This window comes from Mobula hypostoma, chromosome 2, assembly GCF_963921235.1.
Source record: "Mobula hypostoma chromosome 2, sMobHyp1.1, whole genome shotgun sequence".
NCBI lineage: Eukaryota > Metazoa > Chordata > Chondrichthyes > Myliobatiformes > Myliobatidae > Mobula > Mobula hypostoma.
In genome coordinates, this window is record NC_086098.1 from 58944386 (window position 1) to 58968829 (window position 24444).

At 39.8% G+C, this 24444-nt stretch overlaps 1 protein-coding gene across 3 annotated transcripts; it reads right to left on the reverse strand.

Moving 5' to 3' along the window:
• Window positions 1-3271: 3271 nt before the first annotated feature.
• trib2 (tribbles pseudokinase 2) lies at window positions 3272-15205 on the reverse strand. Of its 3 annotated transcripts, none has more exons than XM_063037390.1 (3): window positions 13826-15173; window positions 13119-13411; window positions 3272-6363 (listed from the first exon to the last, which is right to left on the reverse strand). In XM_063037390.1, exons 1-3 carry the CDS (start codon window positions 14096-14098, stop codon window positions 5889-5891), a joined length of 1041 nt encoding a protein of 346 aa, XP_062893460.1. In that variant the 5' UTR covers window positions 14099-15173; the 3' UTR covers window positions 3272-5888. The 3 variants fall into 3 exon arrangements, with proteins under 3 accessions (XP_062893460.1, XP_062893478.1, XP_062893469.1); XM_063037408.1 differs by lacking the exon at window positions 13826-15173 and adding an exon at window positions 15181-15205 and having other exon boundaries at window positions 3273-6363; XM_063037399.1 differs by having other exon boundaries at window positions 3273-6363; window positions 15136-15176.
• Between the last annotated feature and the right edge of the window lie 9239 nt (window positions 15206-24444).

The following is a 24444-nucleotide window of genomic DNA, read 5'->3' on the forward strand; positions in this document are numbered from 1 at the left end:
AGAACTGTTTGGGGCTCTGAGTGGTATTGAGGGAGGAGGTGTAGGGGCAGGTGTAACACTTGTTCCACTTGCAATGGTAAGTGCCAGGAGGGAGATCAGTGGGGAAGGACGAATGTATAAGGGAGTTGTGTAGGGAGCGATCCCTGCAGAAAGCAGAAAGTGGGGGGGCGGGGAGATGTGCTTGGTGGTGGGTTGTTACAAGTGTAGCTCTTAGCTATTTTATATGCTTATGCACAAACTTCTGCTTCCCTTGTTCTTATAGGAATTTCTGATAGGATATTCAATCTAGAATTTGTGGTTTAACAGTTTTGACAGTCACTTTGTTTGCCCTATATACAAAATAGCTGATTTTAACTGTAATTTGATTCGGAAAATCTGCTGAAATTGCAAGAGACATAAAAATAGTTACTTGCAATTATAATGGAGACCCATATGACATTGTAAACCTGATCATAAAATCTAAGGACACTTTTGATATTGGATCTGGGTGACAGTTCTTTATCTGAATTACCAGATAGACTTGATAGTGCTGGGAAAAAAAAACACATTTTCCAAATAATCCTACTGCTTATCTGTCAAACAAGTCTGCTTCATCACACTTCCTCAGCCTCTCCCCACATTCTTACTGATCAAAAAATACACTCAAAAACAAATATCCACAGCATTTCTGTGGTAAAAAATTCCTAAACTCTGCATAAAGTAAGTGGCTAACTTTTTCTAGATCTTAATCTCAGGACTCTCAAGAGATTGACAGCCCTTTACTCAGTGATCTGCTGCGGACTGAGTTGTGAGTTGGGATTCCAGTTAAACCCACAATTAAAAGGTTCTCATGTCAATAAAGTTAGTTTGATTGTATAGTAGGTAAATGGAAAAGGCAGCTAGCTCAGTATACTGTGAAAGGCAGTGTGCTTTTGTAATTATTAGAGCAAGTTAGAAACACATTGGACTTTGATTCTTATTATCAAAGAACACAAGGAAATACACATCCTCAAAATATGCTCTCCATTCAGTTATTTTGTAATCAACAAAGCAACTATTGCTCAGATGGTCGATGTCTTATATAAACACAATTCCCAGCCTTCTTCCACAAGGAGGCAAATCTGCATGGCAATACAAATCATCTCAATGGCTATTATTGAGGCAATGAGTTTGTTTTGTAGGCAACACCAATATTCAGTAGCTACATATCTGAGCACAGGGCACATGAGCTTTTCATACAGAAAAGACAAACAAGAATACTTCCTATAAAAACTCAAGTACATCATTTGTACAAAAAAAAGCAGAGAATTTAGCATACTGATATGCATTTTAATAAATCAGCTTTAAAAGGCAACAGTTGCAGACAAAGTTATGGATTAGTTAAGTGTGATTTGGCGAAGATGATCTAAGCAGCCAGAATGAATGCTTGCCACACCCCTCCAATCAGAGGAGAGGCAAGGGGTTGAGTAGTCAAGCCCCTGGGTCCGAGATGAACTGGCGTTTCTGTAAGTGAATGAGGAGGTCACCCAAATCTCATTATGCCCGTGTGGCACACCCCAGAAATCTAACAAAGGGCAGAAAACAAAGATCCTAGTACTACCAGTCCCTGCTGCAAAGAGTTGGCAGTTGGAGATATCACACAGGACAGAAAACCCGTGCGCTCTCTTTGAAGCCCAGCAATTAAAAAAAAGTGAAGTCAAAGCTGATGGGCTTGCATCAACCAAAATTTGGATTACTCCCACATACACTGCGCCAAATGACCTGGTCATCAGGAAGATTCTGACATTCGATAGAATAGTATTGATGGGGTTTCAGGGAACTTTCCTGGCTAGGACCAATGAAGCTGACTTACCAGGTCAAGTGCTCCCTAAATCTGGTCTGACAATTTGACCTAATATGGAATGCAAGTCTCTGTAGTAGACACTTGAGATATATGAAGACTGATACCAACAGAACTGTTTTATCTTAAGTAGTCTATCTCTAGAAATTTCCTTTGGGTCAGGCTCGCGGTTCACTACAAATTACAATAGTGTGAGTCAGCTGAAGTAACACATCTGCCAGCATATGTTGACCTGGTCAAAAATTCAAGCATCAAGTCCTCATGCAACAGGAATTTAAATTTACAATGATGAAATAACCTTAAGCAAGAAGGCAAGTTTGCACTTGAGGTTTTCTTGTTTTATTGGGAGGGGTTCGCGTTGGAAGGAGAAAAGGGGAAATAAAACAATGGTAAGTTAATGTAAACATTTTACAATTCTGGTTTCTGAATCTTCAAAGTTCAATAAATAAGAGAAAGTCATCACCAATAGTGCAACTTAATATTATAACCATAATAAGGAGCATAATCTCAGGCAAGATGAATTGTTTTAAGTACAAGCAGGCATAGATAACCCAACCATTCAATCTTTACATATATCCTGTTGTATCCTTTGTCATCCACCATCCGAAAGGTCAGAAATCACAACTATTAGAGAACTGTCCTCTGGGGAAAGTCAACCAAGAGCCCTTTTTTCAAAACAGACAAGTGTGGCTGAAGTTGAAGGGAAAGAGGCTTGGAGAAAACACAGGGAGTGTGTGCGACAGAAGGACATTAAAGTTGTCACAGTAACAACTATTTAAAAAGAATAATCAGCAAGCAGAACAAAATGCTAGCAAGACTGAAACAAATTAAAAAGGTGCAGGCAAAACAAGAATAGCCAAAAGATGTATTGCTGTTCAAGCTCTCATTGGAGTAATACAAGTGACTGCAGAGGCCTGAGTTCCAATGGATGGGGAATAGAAATGACGGGTTACTGGAAACTCAGAGCCAGCAGAGACATGTGATGCAAATTGGTTCCACATTAGGCAGAGTCCTCGTCTTCAGACATGGCACGTTGCAATGCATGGAACTTAATGCACAGTGCAACTAATTCACATGAACACCTCCTTATTGATAGATATAACTAACTTCATACCAATTTGCATCGTTTTGGTCCAAGTGGTGTTTTTAATGTAATTGTTACCTTGACAACTTTGGTCTGCATCCTGAGTATCGATTCTCCTGTCTGCTATTTCTCCTCTCTGCAACTTAAAACACAGTTCACTTATTTCTCCAGTCATAACAAAAAGTCCTGAGCAGAAATGCTGATTCGTTTTCCCTGCATGGAGGATTCTCTTTGACCTACTGAGTACTTCTTTCATTCTGTTCATGTTTCAGACTTCTAGCATCTGGGGGTTTTGGTTTGAAGAATTCATTGGTCACAAAAGAAACAAGGTAAAAATCTACACACACATACACATCTAGAAGAAAAACCAGCACTCAGTAGTTGTGCAATTCACAATTTATTTACTGAAGGAGAAGATTAGGACAAAACATCAAACCAAATACAATACAATCAAAACACCAGAGGCAGTAAAACCCACCATGCAGTCTCCTCTGTTCCCTTTCCACTTAAATTTAAAACAAAGTAGTCCTTCTCAACATAGCACCATCCGCAGAGTGAAAATAAATTCACTCCCATTTTCTTGTGATTTTATTTAAATTAACACTTGGCAGATCAGCTGCAGCTTCCCCCCTCCCCCCACCCCCACCCTTTCCAGGAGAACTTTAATGATTCTCATCTGTGTTTTTAATTGGCATATACAAGCTCTCCTGTAATGCAGGCAAAAGCATCCATAAGCCAAATAGGTCAAGTAGCTGTACGTACATGCAACATACTATAAAAGCACAAATTCAAGTTAACAGATACGTACTACATAGTCCACGCATACCTACGCAAGAACATGACCATTTCACAGAACTGGTACAGGCAGTAATCAAACAATCGAGGTACAGGAGACAACACGGGGCGGATAGAGGGTGGGGCTAGGGGAAGTATGCAAGGCAGAAGGTTCCTAATATTTAGCATTTCAAAAGCAGAAGGAAATTAATCTGGAAAACTAAAATTAAAATCTACAACCTATTCGGGGTTTGAAATACATTATGTAGGCACAGATTAATCTGAGTCCACTTGTTTCAGCTTTGTAGGTCCAATGTGCTTGTAATGAATACAATGTTTTGTAAATGGTCACATCTTATTTTCACAATGTTTTGACCATGGGTAGTAAGACTACAAATTACCAAATTGTCAAAGTACCATATTCCAACTCTTTAGATGAACTGTACAACTTTACAAAATTTAATCTAGGCACACAATGCCTTCATAAGTATTAAAAAACAATCTAATGAACATCTGGTGCTTCTGTATACAGTATTACGCTGGGCTTAATGTGAGAAGATTACAAGTGGACTCTCATAACATTGGAAGATATTTGTGGTCAGTCCCAGATATTGAAAATATTTTATATCACAAATCATGGAAGCCCAACTCACTGAATTAAAACAAAATTCTGACAAAAACAAATTTCATAAATTAATAGTCAAGATCTAACTCAGTTAATTAGAAAAAAACAATGACCTGGAATTGCCAGAAAAGCCAACTATCCAATCCAAAATGGAGTTTTGGGATTCATTAAACCATACAGGACACTCAATGATGACCACCTCTGTTCGTTCACTTGTGCAGCAAGTTAGGCATCTGCATTGTGATATTATTCAATTATGTAGGCTTAACACTGGCACATAGACGTTCTCAGCTCTTGCTACAAGCCAAGATGCCCAATGCTTGCTGAGGGGCAAGACCAGCTAAACATTTCTGTGGATCAAATAATGCTTGCTCTTGTTGTAGTTATCTTGCTCACCAACTGCAAAGTACTCAAATGTCTATTCTTAAGCTCCCTAAACAAGATGCAACAATGCAGATAATTGCATTTCAGTTTGTGACAGTTTCATTCAGTATGTACTCACTTTAAAAATTAGTAACCCCATGAAGTTTATTTAATCTTAAATGTTAGCTAAGAATAAAAGGGCCAGGATAGCTTAACTTCATGTCTGTATCTCTGCACAGCTAAAGGAGTTATTACCCAGAATTAATGGAAGAACAAATAGAAAGCAGTAAGGAGATAAAAGAGTAGTAGTTAATACTGTTGTGGGGTAGAAAATTATATTGAGATTTAAAATAAATACACTATCAAACCCAAAAATTAAGAAAGGAAACAATTTTCTTTACACTAGTACAACAGTTTCAGTCGGTGTACTTCAAACCCTGAATATTTGCCACTATGGACTTCACTACCAGTAAAGTCACATGTATGACATGTCATTTTAATAGTTCCTGCCAAGCTGCATCAAAAATATTGTACACAACAGATAACTTATTTCCTCCAAGGGAACGGAGCATCAAAATGCTCTTTTCTGACAAGAATATGTAGTTTACTCAGGAAAAAAAATTACACAAGATAATGAAAATAGCTACATATAAACACAAGCAGAACTCTTTCTTTTAGCACCCGCATTGCATGTCGGTTCATGTGCACCTAATTTTCCTTGTTACGAATCACATTGAATAAAATGCAAAACATCAGAAACAATTAAGGAGACTCTTAAAGGAGAATTGTACATTCCCTGAATAATGAGAGAAGGAAAATAATCTAACAGTGCGATGCCAATGTATTACATTGTGTCGACGCTAAGTTTCTATTTATTGTGATTTGTAACCATTATAAAATGGAGTGAGGTACTGCACTACTACCTACAATGCAGTAATCAGCGTTCTCCGTGGCTCCATGAGATGAGAAGCTGCAATATTTTACACTGCCATTTCATCCAAAAATCAATCTAACAACAGCAGAACCCCTAATTAGTTGTGCTACATGTAAATCCTTAGAAGTCCTACTTTGATAGTCATTTTAAAGTCTCAGTACATCGGCACCACTTCTGCCACCAAGCTAGGTTGATTCAAGGTACCATTATGCAATTGAGGAAGGATTCCTTCAGGTGATGAGGACCAGCTGCTGTTTCTTCTCAACGACACCCACTCAAACGATAAACTTCAGTTGAAAAATGGGTCCAACTCAACATCCATATTCACATCAGGTACCAGTTGATCAACTGCTTCTTTTTCATTAGCACCATATCCGGAACTAGAAGCTGCAAAATCAGAGGCAAACCAAGGGTGGTCCAAGATTTCCCGGGATGTTAGCCTTTCCAAAGGCTCACGACGCAAGATGCTACGGATAAGGCATTTTGCTCGTGGGGAAAGAGTTTCTGGAATGTTAAACTGGCCACGGCGAATTTTGCTAAAGAGAGAACCTGGTTCCACATCGTGGAAGGGATACCGTCCAACAAGCATTGTGTACAGCATCACACCTAGACTCCACACGTCGGCGGCCTTACCAGAGTAGCTGCCATTAGTGTTGAGGATCTCAGGGCTCACATACGCTGGACAACCATGCTTGTCTGAAAGAGCATCATCTTCACCATTTAAGATGTAAGCATCCTCCAGACTTTCCAATTTTACCTGTGTCCTACAAAAGAGAAAAAAATGTAACAATCAAACTGTCTAAAATGTACACCACACTTGAGATAGATCTTAAATTAGGAGGCTACAGAGACCATAAGACATAGGAGCAGAATTAGGCCATTCAGCCCATTGAGTCTGCTCTGTCATTCCATCATGTCTGATCCTGGACCCCACTCAACCCCATACACCTGCCTTCTTGCAGGTGAGTGAATAGAAAATAAGATAATAAACGAATACAAAAATAGGTATGCTGTTCAATTTTTCTGTATTTAACAGCAGTAGCACACATACGACAAGGCATTTCAAATTCCTTTGTTATATTTAGATATTTAGATCTTAAATTAGATAAGGTGTCAAAACCAAAAAAATATTTAGTAGAAGGTCTACAAAAACTGATGTATCTATACCATGAGCAGAGCATGTTCACTGGTGTTATAACCAAAAATAACTAAAGAATAAAATAGTACTACTGGAAACACTCCTCTAGTACGGCAGCATCTGTGGAGAGAGAAAAGATTTAACATTTCATTAAGATACTTTACCAGAATAGTCATGGATCCGAAATATCTCTCTGTAGATGCTGCCTCACCTGTTAAGTATTTCTAGTATGTACAGTGATCTGTTTTTTTTAAATTAGAGCAATGTGTTCCTACCACTTTCACAACAGGTTTTTCAACCTTAAGATGGGATGAAATGCAAACTCAAGTGATGTCAAACTTGCCTCATGTTTCTTCTATTTTTCCACAAAACTGGCAGTTTTGCAAAAAACTGAATAATAGATTGAAATATAGATCACATCCTTATTCACAACCAGCAATCTACCAAGTCATATTATGCAAAACAGCAGATTAATCGTGAACTTTTTTTTTTGCAAAGATCCTTCTAAAGACAGATGTATAAATGCCACAATTTCAGAGAAAAATAAAGTTTTGCATGTTAAAAATGTCAAAAGGCAACAAAACTCAGCTCCTTCAGTTAACCATGTGCAGAATCATAAAAATGCATGACCCATTAAAATTATAAATTATAATTTTCCATACAGGCAAACATTCCTTAAAGCCAAGTTCTATGTCTGGAAATTGGAGCATTACTTTTAGCAATTTGGTACCTCCTACAACCAATGGTTTTGTTGTGCAAGATTACAGTTGTGTATGGATTTAAATCATTACTTTCTATAAATAATTCTCTTAGTTATGGCTACTCTGCACCAAACCAGTTAGAGACCATTAACAAAAGTTTTTAAGAATTCAGAATTCTCTCTCAACGTTAAAGCACCCATTCTACTTTGTTTCTCCAGTCTAGAGGTTCCCTTATGATACTATACATCCAACAGAACATGCAGAAAATTCACAGATAGAACTGTCACAGAATTTATCATTTACATCAACTGGGATTATTCCAATGTGCAAATTCCATCAATCATATTAACAAAAATTATGGACCCAATGTAAAAAGATTACATTTGAAATAACATTAAAATGGACATTATTAGAATAATTGGCAATGGTTCAAAACTAAACAAAGCATTCATACAACAGACAACTTCCCTAACAAAGCAGCAACTTGTTGAATCAAGAGCAAAAAAAACCAGATGCAGTGTTAAAGCAGACTACAGGAATACTTCAGACTCCCACATTAATGACAGCTCTCTACAAATACAAAGAGCACAGGCAAACAAAGCATTCTTCAAATGAACTCAAAACGTCACTATGCAACTAAATACAAAATTCTAATTACATAATTTGGGCAGGAGTGTCCCAATTTATTTTGTTAACTGAACAGTTTCCTCCTTCTTGGGGCACTTAATTTGGAAATCATGAGCGTTCTGATTGCTCAACTCCTTAGCTAAATTGTCATTCAATAACACACAGTAACCGAATAGTTGGGAGTGAGGGTTATTGAATTCTGCTTCAGGTTGACAATTTTCAGCCATTAAATTTTCCCCAACTTATAATACTGTACATTTAGCCCAGCTCCTGTCTTGAACATCAATTGCACTCAATACTGCTTCACGTCCACAGAGCTGCAAACTCAAATTACAATCTGCATATCAACCTACTTGGTGTCTGAACTTAACTACTTTCGATATTAGAAAAAGTGATTAAAGAAAATCTGGTTGCTGATTACCCAGAGGCCATCATCAAGAAATATGCAGTTGCCTGGTCAGATCTGCTGTTGACTATAAATGTCAGGAGAGAACACCCTGCAAACATTTCAACATCTGGACTCATACATAAAGAATAGTTACATGGGCAAGGCTCCAAGGCAGGCAGAAACCTTAATCAAACATGAGTCACTACATTCAAAAGACAAAGTCAAGGCCAAAGGGACAATCATACTCTGGTAGTATTAAAAAAAGGCAGCAGATCCTAAGCAAATGAACTTTCAATATAAAGCTTATTGTGCCATGGGTGAACCCCATTTAATCCAAAACAACAAGCTACCTCTGGCAGCAAATGCAGCCACGAGCATTTTCTTCTGCATTAGGCCTGCAACATAATTGAGAATACAAATCTTAAACTGCAGGCATGCAAGCAACAGATTTGAGACACATGAGATTGAAGAAGGTTCCAGAACCCACTACTGTCTTTGAGTGGAACATCACAATGGTGAGACCAAGACACTTAGACCCCTGTAGCATTGATCCTTAACGTACTTCCAGAACATAGTGGCTTATCCATTCTAGATTTTTTTTTGCACTATGTAAAACTGTGCCAGTACTTCTGTTTTGATGAAAAGTGAATGGGTCAACAGTAGAAGGGAGCCGAAAGTATATCATTAAAGGACACTATGCCCAAAATGCATCTTGGAGGAAAACACATCTCAAGGTAGCAACTGCAAGGGCCTTTTGTGCCTGTAAGAGTCACTGCAGGGCAATACAAATAATCCAAATATTACCAGTTGCATGAAAGCATTAAATCAGCATTACACAAAATAAATTAAAATTTTCAAAGTCAAATGTTATAATTAAGTTATAATTAAGTTTATATGTTACCCAAAAATGTAATTTTAAATCGGCTACCTATTCCTTAAACCGTTGGATTACAGCTTGTAAGTTTCCAATCATTCCTCAAGTTTGGTTAATAATATTATAAAGTTCATTTGATTATAAGCATTTCTGAAACATCTCATTACTCCCCATCCTCATCTTAAAGGATACCCTTATATAGAAACTTATGCTCAAGCAGTGTATGGGAAGTTTACTCTCAACATATTCATTTAAAGAGCATAACAGAGTTCCCATTATTTGTCAGCTCAATATTCACACCCTCTTAAACAGTCTAAATATTCTGAAACCAGAGGAAAAAACACTATTAAAAGTTGCCAATTATCTGTCAGATACCCCATTACATCACTGGAGATTCAGTTTTGCCCGGAAATTCTTCTGTTACTCAAAACCATTATGGAATTGAACCTATTCCTTGCAACTACTGTTATCTCAAGTGATGTGCACATGCAATTTCCAACATACTGTGTCAACAGGTTCACAGCTCAAGGTGATTACTGAATGCAGGTGCACCCTTTACAACCAAGAATAGAAAAAAAATCTTGCTACCTAAACCTCTTCCGCACCGTATCCATCTTCCTTATTCCTTTCAGTTTACAGGCATCAGGCATTCAGTCCTACTTACAGTAAGCAACATCTTAATTGCCTTACAGTACAAATGGAGTGAAAGGAGTATTTTAAAGCTCTGGGCACTATATTGCATATTAAGCAATCAAGTGATGGATTTTTCTTTAAACTAGCCATTTTAAATACCCTCCCCCCCAAAAAAAACAGACACCCAATATATTAAAGTAATACCACCATAAGGTTAAAAATGGATGACAAGCCATGGCAAGATTGTTGTATTTTTAAAAAGGCAGAGCTATTTTTGTATCCTGCATTTAATTACTTTGATGTTTAACTAATGGAATGGTACGGCAGCAACAACCTGGCACTCAACATCAGTTAACACAAAAGAGCTGATTGTGGACTTTAGGGTAAGATGAAGGAACATATACCAATCCTCATAGAGGGATCAGAAGTGGAGAGAGTGAGCAGTTTCAAGTTCCTGAGTGTCAAGATCTCTGAGGATCTAACCTGGTCCCAACATATCCATGTAGTTTTAAAGAAGGCAGCGGCTATACTTTATTAGGAATTTGAAAAGATCTGGCATGCCAACAAATACTCTCAAAAACTTCTATGGTTGTACTGTGGAGAGCGTTCTGACAGTCTGCATCACTGTTTGATATTGGGGGGGGGCTACTGCACGGGAACAAAAGAAGCTGCAGAAGGTTGTAAATCCAGTCAGCTCCATCTTGGGCACTAGCCTACAAAGTACTCAGGACTTCTTTAGGGAGCGTCCATTATTAAGGACCTCCAGCACCCAGGGCATACACTTTTTTCACTGTTACCATCAGGTAGGAGATACAGAAGCCTGAAGGCACATACACAGCGATTCAGGAACAGCTTCTTCCCCTCTGCCATCCGATTCCTAAAGGGGCATTGAATCTACCTCACTTTTTTAAAAAATATACAGGATTTCTGTTTTTGCACTTTAAAAAGAAATCTATTCAATATACATAATTAATTTACTTGTTTATTATTTACTATTATTTTTTCTCTGCTAGATTATTAGAGGCCACAGTTTAAGAATTAGGGGTAGGTCATTTAGAACGGAGTTGAGGAAAAACTTTTTCACCCAGAGAGTGGTGGATATATGGAATGCTCTGCCCCAGAAGGCTGTGGAGGCCAAGTCTCTGGATGCTTTCAGGAAAGAGATGGATAGAGCTCTTAAAGATAGTGGAATCAAAGGTTATGGGGATAAGGCAGGAACTGGATAAGGGCCGAATGGTCTACTCCTGCACCTATTGTCTATTGTCTATTATTGCATTGAACTGCTGCTGCCAAGTTAACAAATTTCACGTCACATGCCAGTGATACTAAACCTGATTCTGATGCACTTTCAGGTGAACATTTTCAATGCTTAATTGCATCAGGTCTGTAAGTGACAAATTCCTCTTTAATACTAGCAGCCTGATTTACTCAGGCAATCTTCTACTCGCAGTCTGGTCCTCATCATTGGACGACAGTACGACCTAGCAAGTTTAAAATCTATTCATTAAAAAGCTTCTTTTAAGCAAATCGATGATTCTGAAGGCAATTCCCAGTGTTGATATCCAAACAGTTTACGAACAGGGCATATGGAAAAAGTATGGGGATTTAAAATGAAAGAGAGAGAGAAAAAAAACAGCTGTTTGGCGAGTGAAAAGGAAACTACCACTGCCAATACCTTCCCATTGCTTTGTGAATGAGACCACAGAGCAATATGCCGGAAATGCATTTTCGTCGCCATAGAGACACGAGGAACTTGCCACCAGGTCAGCCTACTTCACCACACCGCCTCCCAGAGCTCGACGTGATTATTCCTGGTCACGGGAATCGGGGTCTCACCCGTTGCGGGCTTCGCCAGGTGCCTGGACTGAGCAACCATCCCAGGCATAGGAGAAGCGTACCGGCCGCAAACAGCAAACCTCAAACGCTTGTGGTGAAACAAAAGCGCATGATGCAACCCACGGGTCAAAGATCTGAGTTTTCAAAATAGCATTTAATACTGCTAACTAAAATCGCCTTCCGAAATATAGTTTGCATTCACATTCGGCATTTTAAACATTAGAACTGCCCTCCTATTTTTCTATCAGTGGACGGGCAATTAGCGACTGTGAACAATTTTCCCCTGCGGACACAGGTACCGGGGGCTATACGGGTAGATTGGCGTGGGATCTAGCGCACCAAAGCGTGTTCCTATTTATCTTAAACCCTCAACGCCTACACCCTCCTCCTCCTTCCAAACTAAACAGCAATGTCGCAGCAAATTTCAGATTAAATTGTGTTAATCTAAAGGATTGTTGGAAAGACAGACGGTAATAAATTAAGATATTCGAAGCGTGATAATATTAGTCTTGTACCGTCGGGTAAACCATGTCTTTATCTGCATGTTATATGCAAACTCCAATACACAATGCAATAGCACGTGGGCCACTGCAAATACACAAAACATAGGCGCAGTCTTTTTGTTTAATTGTTCCACTGCACTAGCTACAAAGCCATCTCCTTCCGCCACTAGACTACTAGAGTTTATGACCTAGGTATCACTGCGTGGGAAGGACAATACAGTATCTTGCAACAACAAGGCAGCCCATCTATGTCTGCGGTTGTGATACCCTGGTTTGCTCCTCTGATAAACACAACGCACATCCTGAGCTCCAACTTCAACTGCAGTATTTAGAGTCCAGTAAAAAAAAACTGCGCCAGAGTGCCGTGCTCCAAGAAAACGCAACGTAGATATCAATTTTCTGTTTTATTTTAAGGGGAGGGCAATTATAAACTTAGAATAAGTGAATTAAATTGAGGAAATACCCCTTAAATATGACAAGTAAAACATAATCTCTTGAAACCCAAAACATACTGCCAATTTCTGGGACAGTGATACTAAGGAAGGGTTAACCGTGTTTTTTTTAAGTGGGTATTTGGTAGTGTTACAAACTTAAATCAATTGCCCAAATCTTCGTCTGCAACGTAATACAGAGTTGCTTTAAATATTTATCAAGTGATGTAAACGTCATTGACAAGGGATATCATTGGAGGAGGAGTGTTATACTTTTAAACAAATTACAGCGCGTCCTTTCTTACACCTCTGCGGCCTAACAATTATAATGTATAAAATTATTTGCGTTTACATCTGGCAGATTAACACGACAATTGTTAAATCTCACCGTTCTTCGTCCTTAAATACAAATTTTCTTAATTTGAGATCTCGCAGTACCACGCCATTATCGTGGCAGTGCGCTACAGCAGACGTTATCTGGTAGAATAATCTTGCTGCTTCATCCTCTTTGAGCCTTTTGCAAGTGCGAACAAATGAGTGCATATCCCCATGGCTCTTTTCAAAGAAAACGTACGATCTTTGTTCCCCTAGAAGAATTTCAGTTATCTGATTGATGCCTTCATGTGCAGACAAACAAAAATAGGCTGCTAATGTTTCTTGATATCGACCAATATCGAATACCTGTGGAAACAAAACAAATTAAGTTGCGCACCTTTCCCCGCCACTCCAAAAAGTAACACTGAGTGATTCAACCTATTGATTGCTCTACAACAACAAAAAAAACTCAAGGCTAAAACCCTGGGTCCAATACAGTGGCCTTTATATTAAGTTTTCTTACTCTGTAGCTTCAGAGATAAATTTAACCGAAACTGAACAATTAGCAAATCAAATAACAACTGATGTTTAAATTTTAGAAATATGCTTATTTCTTAAAGGAAAGCTCGCGTTTCTGGCACTCTTTTCACATTAACAAAGAGACTGCACTTTCATGCATTTGCACTAGTGAATTGTGTTACGCTGCACGCGCACACGTAATTGATGTTGAACCAAATGGCGTTTTATTGATCAAGGTATTGGTAATTGTTATTTTTTTACCTTACAAATGAGCTCCTCGCCGCTATGCAAATGCACTGCCCCAAGAACGTGGTCACCCTCTAATGGCTCCAACAATAGATACTGTCCGATTTGAGAAATGCAATGACACGAGTTAGGGGTTTCGGGTGGGCTGGGAGAGCCTAGGTTCGGGCTGAAACTCTGGCTGCAGTCACTAGTCCTCACACAAGATAATTCTTCATATTCGTGATGAGTCTTATGCCTCGATCTTCCATGCCTTACAATGGTGATTGGACTGGATCTCTGTATGCTCATGGGGCTGTAAATAGAAATCCTCTCAAAAATAGATTCACTGACAAGCGTTCAGACAGGAATTTAGGAAGGATTTTACTCAGAAAACCTACTGTGAGAGCGTTTCCCCCTCGTTTTTCGTACTTTGGTCTAGGCTTGTAGATCCAGTAGTGGGTTTCCTTTCAAATAAAAAAAATCAGGAGTAAAAGAGGTTTCTTTATTATAAGATAAGCACCATTTGGAGTAACAATGTTAGACTATGTTTTTATTGCTACAGTTTGTCTGTTGCATAGATCGTTGTGATGTGTCAGATTTAAAGCACACAATCAACTGGAGTCAAAGCCCTGGAGTTCTCGAAGCGGAACGTGGAACGCCAACTCACTATGCTTTTGTTCTTGTGGCTACGAGAGGGCATTCGCCGCAGCGAACACAAGAAAGAGTAGCCGAAGCGCTCGCAGACAAGCCAACCAGGTGGCAACTCAACTCCTCGCCCTCCAACTCTAGGTGGCGTCCGATCTCCTCTCTTGCCGTCTTTCTCCTTGCAGCTGGAAACAAATAGCCTCAAACTATCATAAAACAAGAGTATGGCATTCACTCTGTTGTCATCTGCTTTGCAACGTCCAGCAAGTAAAACTTTAAGGGAATTTCTTTTGCCCACACGCGCTCTCTCATGAGCAAGTCTTTGGCTGACGATTTCCTTCCGATATTGGCGAGCAGCAATGTGTGTTTATATAATTATATAAAATATAAAAGGTAACAGTCAAGGACAAAAGATCAATCGTATCGTGTTCCACCGTGCACAGTCTATTTCTTCCAAAACTCGGAATCAAACACAGCGATGGCTTTAAATATCTCAAAAAAACTCCCGATGCGTTTGCAACTGCACAGTTGTTCAGATGACGATCTTGGATGCACAATTTGTTGGCAAAACAAAATCCAAACCAAAACCCAAAAAATCTGCAGCTTGTTTGCTCTAAAGTAAGGGATGGCCGACAGGACCAGGCCAATCCCTCTCAGCAACAGCCGATATAAGACATTTTCGATCGCTGTGTGTTACTTACGTGGCTGCAATCTGAATAATGTCAGCAGGGCTCACACTTACTTACATTAAATGCAATCGCTGACTGCGGTCCACTGCGCCTCACACTAACCTGATAAGTAATCAGCCCGCCTCCCGTTTCCACTGACCTGTCAATAACACAAACCTTCTGAAATGCATTGGATAAAATAAGTGTCAATCAAATCGTGCGTCACTTCTGGTGCTTATATTAGGCTGATCTTTACCTCACTTCGTTAAGTAGGTGATATCCCTCCGCATAGAGTGTGCGGCTCTAACCTTCCCAGTCTCTTGTTATACTTGCAGATAATTCGTTATGTGACTCATAATAAACCTCTAAGGAGGTGTCGCTGTGAAAAGAGTTGAGTTTCGTGTTTTCAGCTTTTGTGCAGCGGAGGGAATACTTAGGATTTGTGCATCGAACTCTTTTCTTGTTACTTTGGTATTCAATGAAGTGGCAGCGGGTGCGGAGGGGGCTGCGAGGTGGTGAGTGGGCTCGCAACCTGATCCCGAGCAGCTGCGTCTCTTTATTCATAGTTATTCATAGAGGAGGTGAATGCTGAGTGACTGTTGTGCAATACAGGCAGGAATGTAGTCAGCAGGAAGAAAGCCACAGGCAACAGCATTCTTTCTCTTGGCTTGTTCACCATCTCCCAAAGTAAATGGGAATGTAATGATAACTCGTGTTTCGGGACCACGGCTATATATTTTTATCAATCGTTTTCTCGCAAAATTCATATCCTGAATTTAGTCATATTTCACGACTGGCAAATATGCAAAACTAAGTTTGGAGAAAATGATTTCCAAAATTATAAAGTCACGAGGCCTTTATTAAATACCACACCGTCATTGCCTTTAAAAGGTCATATGGTTTCTCTAGGTTTTGATCCCTTCAATTACTGCGGCTTTGTGGTCCTTGTTGGTTCACTTTGAGTTTTTTTTTGGCATTGCTTTTGTTTGGCCAGGATACGGCCTGTCTTCCAATTCGTTTATTTTTGTGTCTTGATACCTACTTATTAGCCAACCCTGGCAGAGAGTTGCACTACACGTTCATTAACTTCCTACATTACGTTTTGATTTTTCGGACCTGATCCCTTTACACTGCAGGGACTAACTTACTGTATTTGCATTTGATACTCTCCACTCTGAATTTTTCCAGAATATTATCCTGCCCTGCAGCACAATTATGCCATTTCATCAATAAGCTGTTGTGCCTTATTTTTTTTCTCTCTTGTAGGATAATGAAATGGATTTGAGAGGGATGACATTGCAGTGTTTTTATTTCTTGGGTATACGGTATCTGAAAGCTGAGTGCATCCTTTATTTGACATTTCTCCAGCTGTTTTTTTTTTCTTTTGCACAACTGGACTGAGGTTAGTTGAAGTGGTCAATAACAGATAACCAGACTAGCCTCATTTTCAACTGAGTTTTCCACAAGTGTGTAGATATATATATCTGCTATGAAACTGCCTGTGTGGTTTCAGCTGCACTAACTTGCTCTGAACATTGAGGGAGCCCTATACACAGTGTTCCCTTTCTCTGTTAGTTTTCGTCCAGTGTTCCCAATAAACCACCGAAATCTCTACAGGCCTCATTTGCCCCAAACTGCTGACTGTTCCCACCTGACAGCACTGGATATAACTTATTGATCAGTACAGTAACTGGTTGCTCTGGGAGTGAGCACAAACTCAGTACACTTTATAAGCAGGAACTTTAGCTTTTTCAATCTTCATTTATGATCTTTAGAAGAGTAAGAAGAGACCTGTTGGAGACGTTCCTATTCACACGAGGAGAGAAGTATGCTAGGCGCAGGATTCTGTTGGATTTTTGCAGGGCTACAAAACAGCATCAGTGAATTCAAAGAAACTTCTTTACCCAAAAAGAATTAGAAATACTACTGCAGGGTCTCATTGAAGTCAGCAGTATAAATGAATTTAAGGGGAGTATGGCCAAGTGCACAAGAGAAAGGAATAGAAGATTGTGCTGATAGATTTGGATGAGCAGAGAAAGCAAGGAATTCTAGCAGACTCAGCAGACCAGGCATTCAGACTCAGCATCTCTGGATGCTGCCTGGCCTGCTGAGTTTCTCCAGCATTTTGTGTGTGTTGCTCGGACTTCCAGCATCTGCAGATTTTCTCATGTTTGTGATTCTAGCAGATTGATTAGTTGGAAGGGCCTTCTTATGTTTACCAGATATGAAAACGGATTGTGATGCCAAAATTCATGGGAAAGAGAAATGTTTATTAATCAATTTAAATGTTTGAGAAAGGAGTTAATCATCTGAAAAGCAGAAACATACCATTCCATAGAAACATCAGATGCCATCATATGTCTCCAATGTTAATTCTGTATTAATGATTTTAAAATGCATATGTCCTTTTAGCTGTTATACTTGGAGAGGGTAAAAAGCTATGTAGACAACATAACTGTCTTTTAAATAATAAATCACTGGCACAGCAGTGTTGAGAATAGTTGGTAATCCTGATGGTTCAGGCCAATGATTTCAGCAGACTAGGAACATGGAAATGTCACTGAGTCCATTCCAACCGTTACACTCCCAATTACACAGATACTACATTTTATTTCATTCACCTCAACTCCCTGTAGATTCGACCACTTACCTACGCTAGGAGCCAATTAGCACCAGGATGTGGGAAACACAATGAAGCATATGGTCACAGGGAGAATGTGCAAAATGCACATAGGTGGATCCCAAGGCCAAAAATGAACCTTGAGCCAGCAGTTCTACCAGCTGTGGTAGTGTGCTTAAATCTTTACTTGTCTAGTACATAAGTCTGTTAATTTATACAGAATTGTAAAGTTGAAGAAAAGGATCATTAACAACTTGAACTAAATATTCCCCATGTTGTTTGTTTTTAAAAAATACGTGCATTTTATTTTGGATTTGCATTTCTACTTCCATGATTGGATTTTAATCCAGTCCAGATTTATCATAAAAATTCATTTTATACATAATTTATTTTGGCTTTTTCAGCATGGGCACACCTAAAATTGCAACTAATGTAATGGCAAACCAATCAGACTGCATGATTAGTAAAAAGTAGAAGGAACCCATTGAGATTACTCTATCTTTGGTCACAGCTAATCTGATTTTGGTTTTGATACCACTTTCCCCTTAGATTCCTCCTGAATCCCCCAATAATTCAGTATTGATTGTTGCAATTGATCTACCTCCACAGCTACCTAGTGTAGGGTTCAAGAGTCATCATCCTCTGAAAGAAAATCTTGCTTTTCTGCCTTAGGTGGGTAACCCCTGAAATCATAGAGTCATGGAATCATTACAAAAAACATAGCACAGAAACAGCTCCTTCCGCCCATCAAATCCTTGACAAACCATTTAAACTGCCTAGTACCTTTAACCTGCACCCAGACCATAGTCCTCCATACGCCTCCCATCCACATACTTATCCAAACTTCTCTTAAATGTCAAATTTGAAATCGTTCCACTACTTTCGGTGGCAGCTTGCTCTGCACTCTCACCACCCTCTGATGAAGAAGTTTCCCTTGGTGTTCCCCTGAAACATTTCACCTTTAACCCCCAGCCCATGACTTCTAGTTGTAGTCTCACCCACCCTCAGTGAAAAAACCTGCTTGCATCTACCCTATACCCCTCATAATTCTGTATAGCTCTATCAAATCTCCCCTCATTCTTCTACATTCTAGAAAATAAACTTCTATCCTATTCAATCTTTCCTTCCTACTCAGGCCCTCCAGACCCAGCAACATCTTCTGTACTCTTTCAACCTTATTTACATCTTTCCTGTAGGTGGATGGCCAAAATTGCTCACACTACTCTAAATTAAGCCAGAAGCTTTCTTTATGACACAATCTTCTTGTGATGCCACTTTCAATGCATTATGGACCTCTATTCCCAAATCCCTTTGTTCTACCACATTCCTCAGAGCCCTACCACTCACTGTGTAAGACCTACCCTGGTTGGTCCTCCCAAAGTGCAAAACTTCAGCTTGTTTGCGTTAAAATTTCATCTGCTATTTACCAGCCCATTTTTCCAGCTGGTCCATTTTTCACTGCAGGTTTTGGTAGTTATCCTTGCTGTCCAATACACCCCCAATCTTGGTGTCATCCACAAATTTGCTGAGCCAGTTAATTACTTTATCATCCAGATCATTAATATAGATGAAATACAACACCAGACTCAGTGCCATTCCCTGGGGCACTCCACTAGTCACAGGCCTCCAGTCAGAGAGGCAACTATCTACTGCCACTCTCTAGTTTCTCCCACAAAGCCAATGTCTAATCCAACCTACTACCTCTTCTTGGATGCCACGTGACTGAACCTTCTTAACCAACCTCCCATGTGGTACCTTGTCAAATGCCTTGCCAAAGTCCATGTAGACAACATCCACTGCCTTGCCTTTATCAGCTCTCCTGGTAACTTCCTCAAAAAACTCTATAAGATTGGTTAGACATGACCTATTATGCACAAGGCCATGCTAACTATCCTTAATCAACCCCTGTCTATCCAAATACTCATATATCCAGTCCCTTAGAATACCTTCCAATAACTTTCCCACTACTGATGTCAAGCTCACTGGCCTATAATTTCCTGGTTTATTCTTAAAATTTTTGTTAAACAGTGGAGCAACTTCAGCTATCCTCCACTCCTCTGGTACCTCATCTGTTGCTAAGTCTGATTTAAATATCTCTGCTAGGGACCCTGCAATTTCTGCACTTGCCTCTCACAGGGTCCAAGGGATTTGTCCGGCCCTGAGGATTTGTCCACCCTAATTTGCTTCAAGACAGCAAACAGCTCCTGCTCCATAACCTGTATAGGGTTCCGAACCTCACTGTTGCTTCTACAGACTCCGCGTCCATCTCCCGAGCAAATAGAGATGCAAAAGCTCCATTTAAGACCTCCCCAATCTCTTTTGGCCCCATGCATAGATTACCAATCTGATCTTCCAGAAAATGAATTTTGTCCTTGCAAACCTTTTGCTCCTAACATCTCTGTAGAAGACTTTAGTGCTCCCTCCCCCCACCATTCCCATTGCCTTTTCCCTCTCTCACCTTAACTCCATAATTTCTGAGCCAAGGCCTCAATATCTCCTGAAAACCAAGGTTCCTACATTTGTTATTTTTACCTTTTATTTTGACAGGCAGAATCAAGCTTTGTTCTCTCAAAATCTCGTTTTTAAAGGCCTCCCACTTACTAAGCACAGAATTGCCAGAAAACAGCCTGTCCCAATCCACACTTGCCAGATTATTTCTGACACCATCAATATTGGACCACACTTATATTTTTGCTTATGTACTTTGAAACAAGTGGCATTATGATCACGAGATGCAAAGTTTTCCCATACACAAACCTCAGTCACCTGCCCAGTCTCATTCCCAAATAGCAGATCAAAAACAAAGGGTGATGGAATTGATGGCTTTGTTGCAAGGTTTGCAAATGATACGAAGCTAGGTGGAGGGGCAGGAAGTTTTGAGGAAGTACAGAGGCTACAGAGGACTTAGACAGAATAGGAGAATGCTCAAAGAAGTGCAGATGGAATACAGTATCAGTAAGTGTATGATTAAGCACTGGTGAAGCCTCACTTGGAGTATTGTGAGCAATTTTGGGCCCCTTATCTTAGAAAGAATGTGTTGACACTGGAGAGGGTTCACAGGAGGCTCACGTAAATTATTCCAGGATTGAAGAGTGTTTGATGGTTCTGGGCCTGTATTCACTGGAATTCAGAAGAATGAGGGGTGACCAAATAGAAACCTATTGAATGGTGAAAGGTCTTGGTAGAGTGGATGTGGAAAGGATGGTTCCTATGGTGGGAGAGTCTAAGACCAGAGCACACAGCCTCAGAATAGAGGGGCATCCTTTTAGAATGGAGATGGTGAAGAACTACTTCAGCTGGAGAGTGGAGAATCCCCCTCCCCCTTTGATCCCATCCATTCTATCATGTCTAAAACAACTACAGTATAATTTCCTTTCTCAGGAAAAGTATCTTTTTACATCTCAAGTATTTCCAAATTTATGCCCTACGTCACAAGGAACTCACGACAGCCTAGCCCTATTCTGCCTCTAATTTCTTCTACAAGTATGCACCTCTCTACAATAATACAACACTATGGGGTGCATCTCAAATAATGAGTCAAGTACAGAAAGGAGATACAGAGCTCAGTAACTTGGTGTCACTACTACAAACTTTCCTTTGATGTCAACAGAAGAGCTGGTCATTGACATTAGAAAGGAGGGCAGTGCACCTGCCCATGTCTACATCAATGGTGTTGTGGTTTAAGAGTTTTAAGAGCATTAAGTTCCAAGGTGTGAACAATGTCAATAGCCTGTCCTGGCCCAACCACATTAATGTCATGTCAATGAAGCTTACCAATGTATCTATTCCCTAAAAGGCTAAAGAAATACAGCTTGTCCCCACTTACTCTGAGCAATTTTTGTTGATGCACCATAGAAAGCATTCTTTCTGGAAGCAAAATGGCTTGGTGTGGCAAATGCTCTGCATGTGACTGCAAAGAAATTGCGGAGAGTTGTGGGCACAGCTTAGCACGTCACAGGGACTAGGTTCCCCTCTATGGACTCTGTCCACACCTCAGTAAAACAGCCAGCATAATCAAAGACCCAACCAAGTCAGGCATTCCTTCCTGCCCTCTCCCATCAGGCAAAAAATACAAAAGCCAGAAAGCACACACAGCCAGGTTCAAAGACAGTTTCTATCTCAGTATTTTCAGACTCCTGAAAAGACCTCTTGTATGATAAGGTGGACCATTAGCCTCACCTTGTTGGATTTTGTTTTGTTTTTGTTTTATCTTATTCTAACTGTGTAATGTTTTGATCTGTGTAAACAGTCTGCATGACAGTCTTTTCCACTGTATCTTGGTACATGTGACAATAGTAAACCAAAGCAAATACCAAGTACAAATTGGAGGGTAAGTTACTAAAAGTATCTTCAGATATATAAGGCGTAAAAGAGAGCTGGGAGTGGATATTCAACCACTGGAAAATAATGCTGGAGAGACAGTAATGGGGGACAAGGAAATGGCGGACGAACTGTATAAGAATTTGGCATCAGTCTTCACTGTGCACAGTCTTCACTAGCAGTATGCTGGAAATTCAAGTGTGTCAGAGGGCAGAAGTGAGTAAAGTTGCCATTACTTAGGAAGTAGGTGTTTCAGAATCTTGAACGTCTGAAGATAGATTAGTCATTCTGACCGTATGTTCTATGCCTCAAAGTTTTGAAAGAGATGGCTGAAGAAATTGTGGAGGCATTAGTAATGATCTTCCAAAAATCAATAAATTCTAGCATGGTTCCTGAGGACAGGAAAATTGCAAATGTCTTTCTACTCTTTAGGAAGGGAAAGAGGCAGAAAAAAAGGAAATTATGGGCCAGTTAGTCTGACCTCAGTGGTTGGGAAGATGTTGGAGTTAATTGTTAAGGATGTGGTTTTGGGGTACTTGGAGGCACATGATAAAATAGGCCATAGTCGGCATAGTTTCATTGATGGAACATCTTGCCTGACAAATCTGTTGGAATTCTTTGAAGAAATAACAATCAGGATAGACAAAGGAGAATTGGTGAATGTTGTGTACTTGGATTTTAGAAGGTCTTTAACTAGGTGCCGCTCATGAAGCTGCTTAAGAAGTTAAGAGCCCATGATATTACAGGAAAGATGCCAGCATGGATAAAGCAGTGGCTTGTTGGCTGGAGGCAAATTATTGGAATAAAGGGAGCCTTTTCTGGTTGGCTGCCGGTAACTAGTTGTGCTCCACAGGGCTCTGTGTTGGGACTGATGCTTTTTACGTTATATTTCAGTGACCTGGATGATGGAATTGATGGCTTTGTGGCCAAGTTTGTAGACGATACGAAGATAAGTGGAGGGGCAGGTAGTTTTGAGGAAGCTGAGAGGCGACAGAAGGACATACAGAAATTAAGAAAGGAAGTGGATTGTCATGTACTTTAGTAGAAGAAATAAAAGGGTAGATTATTTTTTAAAAGGACAGAAAATTCAAAAATCAGAGGTGCAAAGGGACTTGGGAGTCCCTGTGCAAGATTCCCTAAAAATTATTTTGCAGGTTGAGTCAGTGGTAGGCTAATACAATGTTAGCATTCATTTCAAGAGGATCAGAATATAAAAGTAAGGATGTCATGTTGAGCCTTTATAAGGCACTGATGAGGCCTCACTTGCAGTATTGTGAGCAGTTTTGGGTCTCTTACTTAAGAAAGGATGTGCTGACATTGGAGAAAACTCAAAGGATGTTCATGAAAATGGTTCTGGCATTGTAAGGCTTATCATATGAGGAGTGTTTGTTGGTCCGGGCCTGTACTCACTGTTATTTAGAAGAATTAGAGGTGATCTTACTGAAACCTATGGAATATTGAAAATCTTCAACAGGGTGGATGTGGAGAGGATGTTTCCTAATGTGGGAGAGTCTAAGACCAAAGGACACAGCATCAGAATAGAGGATTCATCCATTTTAGATGGAATGAGGAGCAAGTCTTTAGTCAAAGAATTAGAATTAGAATTAGAATCAGAATTAGAATTGACTTTATTTCCTACATCCTTCACATACATGAGGAGTAAAATCTTTACATTACGTCTGCGTCTAAATGTGCAATGTGCAATTTATTGTAATTTGTAATAAATAGTATAAAACAGGGTAGTCAATATAACATAGAAATGCAGTTGTGTCAACATGAATTAAGCAGCCTGATGGCCTGGTGGAAGAAGCTGTTCTGGAGCCTGTTGGTTCCCGTTTTTATGCTGCGGTACCATTTCCCAAATGGTAGCATCTAGAACAGTTTGTGGTTATGGTGACTCAGGTCCCCAATGATCCTTTTACGCACCTGTCTCTGTAAATATCCTGAATTGTGGGACGTTCACATCTACAGATGCTGTCCACACAACTCTCTGCAGAGTCCTATGATTGAAGGAAGTACAGTTCCCATACCAGTCAGGATGGTCTCAATTGTGCCCCTAAAGAAATTTCTTAGGATCTGGGGGGCCATACCAAACTTCTTCAACTGTCTGAGGTGAAAGAGGCACTGTTGTACAGTGTGTACAGACCATGTGAGATCCTCAGTGATGTGTGTATGCCGAGGAACGTAACGTTGTTCACCCTTTCGACACCAGATCCATTGATGTCAGTAGGGGTTAGCCTGTCTCCATTCCTCCTGTAGTCCACAACCAGCTCCTTTGTTTTTGCAACATTGAGGGAGAGGTTGTTTTCATGACACCACTGTGTCAGGGTGATGATTTCTTCTCTGTAGGCTGCCTCATTATTATTTGAGCTTTGGCCAACCAGTGTAGTATCATCAGCAAA

Bases quoted from the DNA above. Each gene is read 5' to 3' on its own strand.
- trib2 (XM_063037390.1), bottom strand. From the start codon at position 14,098: ATGAGCATACAGAGATCCAGTCCAATCACCATTGTAAGGCATGGAAGA. The intron at 13,412-13,825 runs GTAAAAAAATAA...TTGTTTCCACAG, and splicing joins GCGAGGAGCTCATTTGTAAG to GTATTCGATATTGGTCGATA. The intron at 6,364-13,118 runs GTGAGATTTAAC...TCTCTTTTGTAG, and splicing joins GTATTTAAGGACGAAGAACG to GACACAGGTAAAATTGGAAA.